The 10,197-nt window shown below is 35.0% G+C and overlaps 1 protein-coding gene across 2 annotated transcripts in view; it reads left to right on the plus strand.

Annotated features, from left to right (window-relative positions):
- TMEM98 (transmembrane protein 98) overlaps nucleotides 1-9,956 on the plus strand; it is a 36,138-nt gene extending 26,182 nt beyond the window's left edge. For both annotated transcript variants that reach the window (XM_087713258.1, XM_087713257.1), the window contains exons 6-7: nucleotides 1,979-2,038; nucleotides 7,678-9,956. In XM_087713258.1, coding sequence (XP_087569384.1) covers nucleotides 1,979-2,038; nucleotides 7,678-7,885 — 268 coding nt within the window. In that variant the 3' untranslated portion in view covers nucleotides 7,886-9,956. The remainder of the gene's footprint in view (nucleotides 1-1,978; nucleotides 2,039-7,677) is intronic.
- The last annotated feature ends 241 nt before the right edge of the window (nucleotides 9,957-10,197 follow it).

Genomic DNA, 10,197 nt, shown 5'->3' on the forward strand with positions numbered 1-10,197 from the left:
GTGGGCATAGCTGGATGGGCATGTGACTGGGTGGGAGTGATCACTCATGTTGAGGAGGGCTTCACCTAACCTAGCCTCTTGTGATCGTAAGTATAAAGAACAGTCATAAGTCACTTTTTTCATAGTAACTTTCAATGGTCACTAAATGAACTACTATAAATCAAGGATTACCTGTCCAAAAATACAAAAAGCTTCTTTGCTTGCAAAAAGCTGCCCTAAATACCAATCATTAGATTAGAAATACCTGCAAGTTGGAGTTACAAATCAGGCAGGGTACCAGAGGACCATGAGGAATTAAAATAGTTAAAATGCAATGATAATTATCAGCAGCGAAGTCTTGCTCATAAAGTGAAATCCTTTAGCAGAGAGGTCATTTAAGCTCTCCAGAAAAAACACACCCAGGAGAAGCAACCCTTAGATCCATTTGCACCACTTAAAGATACCAGCTGGCCTCATTCACCTTGTAAGATATCCTAAGGAAATCTTCCAGATTTAAGGAAAGATCACATGCCCGCAGAAAGGCAGTAAAAAAATCAGTGCTAAGTCTGCCTCCTGCCTCCTAGAAGTACACCCCAAAAGGACAGTGCCAAGAACCACTTAAACAATGAAAAAAGACCCACTCCCCAGATAGAAAAAAAAACATGAGGCAGGAAAAAATGAAACACAATACAAATAATTAAATCACAAATTTAAATATTTTTAAAATTAAAACACAAGCTCATTGCCAGATCTCACACCCCAGGCAAGCTCAAGTGTAAACACTTGAGATAGGCTAACTACAAAGAAAGCAATTAACGCTAGAATGATACAAAGGAGTAAATACAGTAGCTGTTGCTTATTAAACCAATTACCAGAACAAATAGACACAGGAACTAGTCAGATTTCTGAAGCTGCTTCTTTTCAGGAACAGAGGTTAACATTTTTCTTTCCAAACAAAGCTGAATAGGGAAAATTATTCCATCAATAAACACAAGATTAAACATCACCAAGCACAGAATTAAACTTCACCAAAAACCAGTTTTAGACCAAAACTCAGAAAGGGTATATAAATGTTTGAGTGTCAATCTTTCTAGCTAGTCAAGAAGCCTTGCTGAATGTCGTTCATCTTGGTTTCTTGTCATTAAAAGCTTCTTTCTGGCAGCTCTGCTTCATTATTCAATTATTTCTTCAAAGTGCTAACCACTGCATCCCAGCTGGAAGAATTCCAACGGGGGACTATTTCATCCCAACAGCAGTGTAAAAAGCTTAAAACAATCCTTCCCCTTTAAGAAAATCAAGCCCTAGCAAAGAACCAGCAAAGGGAAATTTAAAAACAAAACAAAACATCTGGAATCAGTAAGTTTGGGCGTACTGCCCAGAATGTAATAAGGGTAAAAGGAGAGGCAGTTTCTGTAAGCAGGGCAATAGAGATTAGGCCAATACCAGAATGTTTCTTTCCTGCTTTCCTTATAGGATTAACCGTGTTGTGGAAAAAACAAAACAAAAGGATATTTCTTCTAACAACCAGTTCTCCAAACTGCTTAGAAAATTAACTATTGGTTCTAGCAAATAGGCTAGAACTGGTTGAATCCCACCTTTGGATATAAACCAAATGAATAAATAGAAGGGAGGATATACAGAATACTATTGTGGGATTATTGTTGAAGCAACTTCTTTAGGAAAAGGACTGTTTCAACTGGTCATACTTTGGACGGGATTCTTCCATGACTGGGGCAGTTGCCCTTGTTGCTCTTTGCCCACTCTGTTTTCAATGCCCTTGGATTTGCAGGATAGATCAGGAAAGTTTTAGAGACGGGATAAGTAAACTAGGCTGCAATTCTGTTCAAGATACTTGCCATGCCCCTTATACTAGACAGAGAAAGAGGGGGAGGGATGAGTGGATGGATGAATGGACAGACAGATACATAGCAGTTTTTATTTCACTTCTTAATGTGTACATTGTTAAATTACAACTATACCATCTATGTTTTCCTCATAGGGTAGATGATGTGGTCCGATCTATGTATCCACCATTGGACCCCAAACTCTTAGATGCCAGGTGAGTAGGCTTTGCTTTGGAGGGAAAGTGTGATACCTTTATTTTAGAGAAAAGAGGGCCTCTGTTTACATTGCATATGCGCCATATGCGCCATTTTCTGTGCCATTTTTTTTTCTTTTTGATAAATTTAAATTTGAATTGTTTTGAGAAAGGAAAAAACAAGTGAGAAGGAGGGACATGCTAATTTCTCCAAACAGATTTACAACTTATTCTTCTTTTTAAAATGATCGCTCATGAGAAAAAGGATAGATGTCTGCCTTACTTTCTAACTACATATATAATCTAGAAAACAGTATACCATATTTTTCACACTATGAGATGTACTGGACTATAAGACACACATTAGTTTTAGAGGAGGAAAACAAGGAAAAAAATCTGCTCTACCATTTTAATATTTTTTTCCAAAATTCATATCTTTCAAAATTTTAAATAAGAAATTTCAGTTTAAATTGACATTTTTATTCTGCATTTTAAAAAATCAAGTTTACTTTTCATTATGTTGATTTAAGATGTTCAAAACGTTTCTGATTTTATCCTTTAACTGACTTTTTGGCAAACACATTAATAATTCTCATAAATAAATTCTTGCAAAATTATTTTTAAGCACTCAGCCAAAATCATTATATACAACTTATAGCTATTATTCAATAATGGTATCAGTTGAGTTTCTTGTTGATTTCAAATCTTGTTCCTTCTTACACATTAATGGAACATAACCTTTTTGATTCTCTAGCATCTTTCCCTTCTGTAAAATAAATTCATCATTTTTTGTGAAGGTTATAAACGTTTATCCTCAGAGTATTTATGATAATAAACCAGTAACCCATCTGGTTCAGGCACCTTTCCTCTTTTAGGGTGTTTTTTTTTAATAGCTTTGCAAATTTTCCTTATATTTTTTAATAAAAGTTTTTTATTTTTAGTTTTCAAAACAGACACAACACAAAAAATCCTCTTTTTTTACATACTGTAGAAAGTATATCAGTTGGTTACAAAAAAAAATTGTGCGTTTCTTTCAGTCACCCATGATTCATATTAATTCCAGTATTTTAAATCAAATATATTTGTACATATTACCATCATCCTACCCCCATTCTCATTTAACTATAATTGTTTAAATGTCCTTCATCATAAAACATACCAAAGCTCAAGACATAACCACATAATGGCATCTCATTTGCTATTTCTAGTATCCCAATACTATTCCTTATGGCCTATTCTAGCTAAACATCAATAACATTTAGTAACAAAGGTTTCTAATCTTCCTTTCCAAATCACCGTTTACAATTTACATCCAATTTCCCTATGTTGTACCAATACCCCTATATACATTGTTATCATTTTCGCTCATTTATTTGACTATATCCATTATCATAATTCAATTCTTTTTTATTAATTTTTATATGTAACCAAACCATTTCTCATCTTTCTTTCATAGGTACCATTCAATATTCATATCCAATTACTACTTCTTATACCAATACATATGTGTTCTGACCCCACCCCACCCTGACCTGCAAATCACGCAGACACAGGCTTGGCTGTTTGCCACTCTTTAATCACGGCTTTATCAACTCCTTTTGGCTGAAGGCCCAGACACGACTCACACGCAAGACTAGTTGAAAATCCCACAGGCACAGATACATGACAGACAGAGTATTCCAATACAGTTTCAAATGGCTATGTCTTGCAAATGACTCCTCCCCACTTCTTTACTTATATACTCTCTTGGGAGAGGCCAAGCCACAACCACTTGGGCTTAGTTATCATCTCTGAGTCTGCCTCCACAGCTGCTGCTTCCGTTTCTCCACCCTTCTGTGTCTGGTGTCAGGAACAAACTGCCTTGAGTCCTCCACACTGCTCCATGCCTCAGGCACCTCCTGGTGGCCAACCAGCCTCTCTGATCCCTGCTCTGAGTCGGAACCCTGCCCAGGGTCCTCCACATCTTCCCTGGCAGACTCATATGGTTCCTTGCTATCCGAGTCCATCAGCAGCTCAACCGGATCCTGCTGGGCCACAACACATATGTATACGTTATAATTTTCAATTCTTTATTTAACCATATCTATTGTCACTAAATTTCACTAAGTCCAACTAGTTTTAGATTAAACACTTTCATCTATCATGCTGTATCTTTCCAATTAGCTAAACATCCATAATATTTAATAATAAAGTTTCCTAATCCTCCTTTCCAAATCACTGTTTAAAGTTTACATCTAGTTTCCTTATGTTATATCCATATCTATAAATGCATTGATATTCTTATCCCTCTTTTATTTGACTATATCCGGTATCATAACATTTTCCCCCTAATAATTAAAACTTTAATTGTATCGAATAGTTCTTTTTTTAAATTATTATTATGTGGTTAATCTTTGGTGAGATTCACAGCCTTTGGGGCTGGTTGGTAGCTCAACAGCTCGAGTCCTAACCAAGGACCTAGGAACTATTAAGGTAATGTCGGATGATATAAGCTGTTCCAAGTAGGGTGGTTTTTTGTAGAATCAAAATGTTCAAGTCTGATAAATTTAAAATTTCCAAATAGCGAGGTAATCCTTTAGGTATTGCTCCAAGGGCTCCAATTACAATTGGGACAACACACAATTTCTTTTTCCACAGTCGCTTCAATTTGCAAGTCCTGGTACTTTGTGATTTTTTCTTACTGTTTATCTTCAATTCATGCATCTCCAGGTATTGCAATGTCAATGAACCATACTTTTTTTCTTTTTAACTATTGTTATGTTAGGTGCATTGTGGGCCAAGTGCCTGTCAGTCTGTATTCTGAAGTCCCACAAGATCTTGATTTTCTCATTCTCTAAAACCTTCTCAACCTGATGGTCCCAGTGGTTTTTGCTGAACTCAAATCCAAACTTTTGGCACAATTTCCAGTGTATGATCTTAGCAACGCAGTCATGGTGTTGTAGGTAATCAATTTGTGAAATTTTGCTGCACCCACTGATCAAGTGATCAACTGTCTCGTCTTTCTCATTACAGAGGCAACATTTGCGCCTCTGTAACAATTAAATTATTGGTATTACTATTACTATTATTGTTGGTAACAATTAAATTATTACTATTACTATTACTATTGCTACTATTACTATTACTATTATCCTTTATGTATAATCCAAAAGGATTGCTAATCTTCCATACATGGGTACCATTCAATATTCATATCTAATTATACTCATCATAACACTATACATTGTGTACATTAGTAACATTATCAGTTATTTATTTAAGCTATATCTATTATCAATAAATTTCATTAGGTTTAACTAGTTTTAAATTATATTCTTCTATCTATCAACCTGTATCTTTCCAATAACAAAACAATTTCATATCTTCTGTCATTTGTGATACCAATCCTCTAATCATCTTCTTGATCAGCTTTGTATGGACTTCTCTTAGCAACTCCTTGCTTGAAAAATCTCTCATATAATCTTGATGCCCTCTTTCTGTTTCCTTATTCAGCTTGTCTTTGATTGTCAGCAATATTATCAATACTTTTGCTAGTAGAATTTATTTCTTTGAGTCCATAAATTCTTTAATTTTTTCCTCTTCTATATCCTGCCCTCTGGAATAGAATTCCTCTCCATTTGCTTCCTCTTCCAGTATTCCATTCTTTCCATTTTCAGGAACAAATCAATTACCATCAATATTAGCAGGTTTAATCTCTTTATATTCATCTTCCACTTCATTTTTTGGAGTTTCAATCACCCCGTCTTGCATTTGATAAACATCCTCAATTTTTTCATCATATTTTATTATTATGTGCTCTAAGTATTCCAGCTTTTGATCTATTCTTTCATATATATTTGATAACTTCTGTACTTCTGAAAGTATCTTTTGCAAATTTGCATTCTAACAAACACAGCTGCTCTGGCTTGGAAGGTTAATAAAATTTAAGCATAGATTCACAAAGGATGTTATTTGCACTTCAAAGGGCCATCTGTGTGTTTTCCTTCTTATCACCCTTTGTAGCTTAGCAGTAAAGCCTTATAGCGCCAAGTCAAAAAGAACCCATGGAAGAACAAAAGCCTCCCAGCCTCCGAGCAGCAGTAACGCTGTTAAAAAGTTTCCTTTTATATCTTTGTAACTTGTGTTTCAAGTTAGAAAAAAAGAGTCCAATCTTTAAATGAATTAGAAAAATACCTGCTGCAATGAAAGAGGAAGACTTTACCCTATAAATTACAGAGAATCATAAATAGAAGGTGGAAGAAGAAAACTTAATCCATCAATTTCAAAAGGCTTATATAAATTCCATCCATGAAGATAGCATTTAAAAAGTAAGATAACCACTGCCCAAAACCATTCCAAATTTAATTCGGCCGCTTGACTCTTCTATTCTTCAATTTAAATTAATTTTTAAGTTTTTATAGGCAGTCTCTTTTTAAAACAGTAAAAGTTCCTCACCAGGTGGAACACTTTCACTTTCCGTATCCTTCCATTTTGTAGCACCCCGACTTCATCTGCCTTGGCTGGATTTTTTACCTCCAGCTTGAAGAGCTTCTCTTGCTTCTTTCAGGGATTTTGCAATATCCCCGAGATCAGCAAAATGTATTCTTCCTGTTCACCGTCTCTTCGGGATGGTTTAGGTCCGTTTGGACCACCCAGCAGCAAAAGTATTGGCTGCGGTCTCAGAGCATCGAGACTGCACGACCATATCGTCATGACCTTGGCTCTTCCCCTCGCAAATTTTCCTTATTGTTGCGAGTCTATTCTTCAGCAAATTTTGTTTCTTGAAATATTCAACTATTTTCTCCATGGAAATTTACATAAATTGAAACAATATTGATGAAATACTTTTTCATAATCATGTTTATAGTATCTTTTTGTAATTTTATCATTTGTTCTTTTTTGAGACTTATATATCAATCATTTCTTTAGTTTATGTGTAAATTCATTTTTTGTTTTGCATAATTCATTTTTATTCCATTCTCTTAGTGTTAATATAGATAATTATCCCTATAGAAGCTTAATGTTGAGAAATATTAACCTTATCTGGAAACTTCTTTTAAGTTCTCATCTTATTATCTCATCCAAAATGATTTGTTTTTTCTCTTGCCTTTTCTTTTTGAATTCACTAATCATCATTTTAGCCATTGTCAATCCACTGCAGGATGAAGGCTGCTTCTATATGCATGAGATTTAAAAAAAAATAAAACCTTTCCAACCAATATGGTCCTCAACTTCTTTTTGACAATTGACTTCATAATACTAGCTGATGTTGCTGATCCATTTTGTTTTAGGTCTTTTTCATGGATGCTTTTTATCAAGTGGGATCCATTTTATGACTGCCTTTATCTACTTGCCATCAGTTCTTCTTGCTATGTGACCAGTCTATTTCCATTTCAATTCTTTTACTCTCTTGATATTGTATATTTTTGTTTGTCACAATCAAAATGCAAAAGTTCTAGAACTATATTAAAAATGTTATAATATTAATGTTAAATAGCTACTTAAAATTAGGCAGCATCAAACTAAATAAATATGGTAATTAAATATTAGTATTATAATATCAATTTAGCATGCACACTTTAAATTTTAAAAAAAGCTGGAGGAAACTTGGCAGTGGAGTAGGAAAGGCTGGGCTTGGGCTTGGTTCATCAGCCTTGCCCCAATTTCTGTTTCTTTTGCAGGACGACAGCACTGCTGCTTTCAGTGAGTCACTTGGTGCTGATCACGCGGCATGCCTGCCAGTTCCCCAGCCGCATGGACTGGATTGACCAATCCTTGTCTGCGGCGGAGGAGCACATGAGTGTGCTGCGCCAGGCAGCCTTGGCTTCGGAAGCTGAGCGAGTTCCTTCTGGATCGGAAGTCTTTCTGCAGGAGCAGTCTACAATTTAAGAACAGGGGGAAGAGGAGAGGGGACCTGTGTCATAAATGGCTTTGTAGTTCCTCTTCTTCATAAAGCATTGCTGATGTTTTGGCATAATGACTGCTATCCTGAGGATGACAGAAGCGCCCCTTCAACTCTTCTAGTCTTGCATCTGGATTAGTGACTCAGATATAATTGTGCTGGAGTGGGTAGAACGGGGAAGGAGGACATAGTATTATTGTTAGTACATTTTGTTTGCAATCAGAAATATTTTTGCTATGACATTTGTTATTTGTAATTAAAGCAAAGAAGAAAAAGGAGGAAGTTATATACAGGTATCCCTCAACTTAAGACCACAATTGAGCCCAAAATTTTGCTAAGCAAGATAGATGTTAGATATTTTTCTTGCCACCATTGTTAAGCAAATCACTGCAGGTGTTAAATTTGTAACATGGTTCTTAAGTGAATCTGAGTTCCCCCTTGACTTGTCAGAATATTATAAAATGTAATCACATAATCATTGGGATACTGCAATCCTTATAAATACATGCCAGTTGCAAAATGTCTGAATTTTGATCACATGATCATGGGGATGATGCAATGGATGTAAGTGTGAAAAATGATATCATTTTTTTCTGTGCTGTTGTGACTTAATGGTCAGTAAACAAATGGTTGTAAGTCGAGGACTACCTATACCAAAACTCATGTGTGTAGTTAAGTGACAGTCACCAATGATTACAGTATATAATTCCAGGGCCTTGGTGTCTTTGACAGCAATTCCCCTACCCATTAGCTACCTAATTCTGAAACATTTTCCAAATCAATTCTACAGTTGTTTCGATTCTAACTCATGTTTTCTTTCTATATGAAAATAATGCATACAGTGTAAATTGGGAGATTGTAGAGGAATGAACAGTTGATGGCATCAGTGAATTCTTCTTCCACAATTGCAGGTTGAACTTGAAATCATTCTTATGTGTATAGAGGAAGTTTTCCCTCTTATTCAGACTTTTGTAATAAATAGTTCCCTTCATGTATTCAGTATCTTTTATTGCTAATATTAATGTATGCCAAAAACCTCTTTTCTTACCAAGATATATCTGAATGTTAGCTAGCTAAGCTTTAACTAAAATATTATTGTTCACCCAAGTATTTCCAGACTGGGTCCTTTTCTGGTTTGCCCTTTGCACATATTTTTGTTTTCCTACTCCTACACTACCCATTATCACTACCACTTTCATGTAAAAATAATATAATAAATTATAGCTTCAACCATTTCAATTAGAAAAGGAAGTATTTATTGACCAAGTTGAATCTTGCTTGCTTAGGCTGTTTATTGCAATCAGCAGCATTATTGAAAAAAAATTAATACACATATATGCAATGCAGATAATGAAACCATTGTCCACTTTTGACAAGAATCTGTCTTCTCTCATCTTTAATCTTCCAGATGTATTAAGCTACAACTTCCATAATTCTAGGCCCTAATTCTGCTTCATTACAAAATAATTGCAGTTCAATCTTAAAATTACCTATGTAAAATAATGCATTGCAGAGTGCATAATTGCAGAGTTCTTCCACTGAAAACAGTCAAATTTTCTACCATGTATCAGCTTACATTGCTTAGATATTATTTTCCTACAACTTGCATATAGGAATCGTATGTGGATCAAGCTATGTTTTGCTGAGTTCAGCCAACATTCGGAGGAATAGTTGAAATGCTGGTGGCTATCATTTATAGAATTTGGCAACATTGTAAACATTTCTCTAATTTTGAGAGCATTCAATAGTTTCAGAAAAGGCAGAGTAGGGGTCAACATACAGTCAACAAATGTAATGTTGATAATTGTTTTTTGCAAACTCAAGGATAAGACTTTCATTCAGCAGGGGTCAGACCCCTATGTAACTTGTTAATGGCCATTTCAACTTCAAAAAGGAAAAACAATGTATAGAGTATCTTAAATGTTATTGTCTGACATTTATATTATTATCACATACATTGTCATGTATATCTGAATCAAATATTTCCCTACATATGTTATCTGTTCATGTTAGAAGATGCATTTCAACGAACCTGCTATAAACCAATAATAACCTCAATTCTGTTGTTTTTTTGCTTTGTGTTGTTTTACTATGTCATTCCCTCTTCCCATGGAAATAAATTAGTGGAATAGTACAGTAGGTTCCATATGACAGTGAGGCTGGTGAGAAGATAAATGCTTGTAGTGTCACTCTTGCTGGTAAGGTCAAAAGAGGAAGGGTGATACTGAGAATTTTTCAAAAGTTAAGATAGATGAAAGTGTATAAGCTTATCAAAAATCAAATCTTGAAGAAAATAATG

Source organism: Thamnophis sirtalis, unplaced genomic scaffold, assembly GCF_051295495.1.
Source record: "Thamnophis sirtalis isolate CommonGarterSnake01/CBP01778 unplaced genomic scaffold, rThaSir2_p1.2 scaffold_4, whole genome shotgun sequence".
Taxonomy (NCBI): Eukaryota; Metazoa; Chordata; class Lepidosauria; order Squamata; family Natricidae; genus Thamnophis; species Thamnophis sirtalis.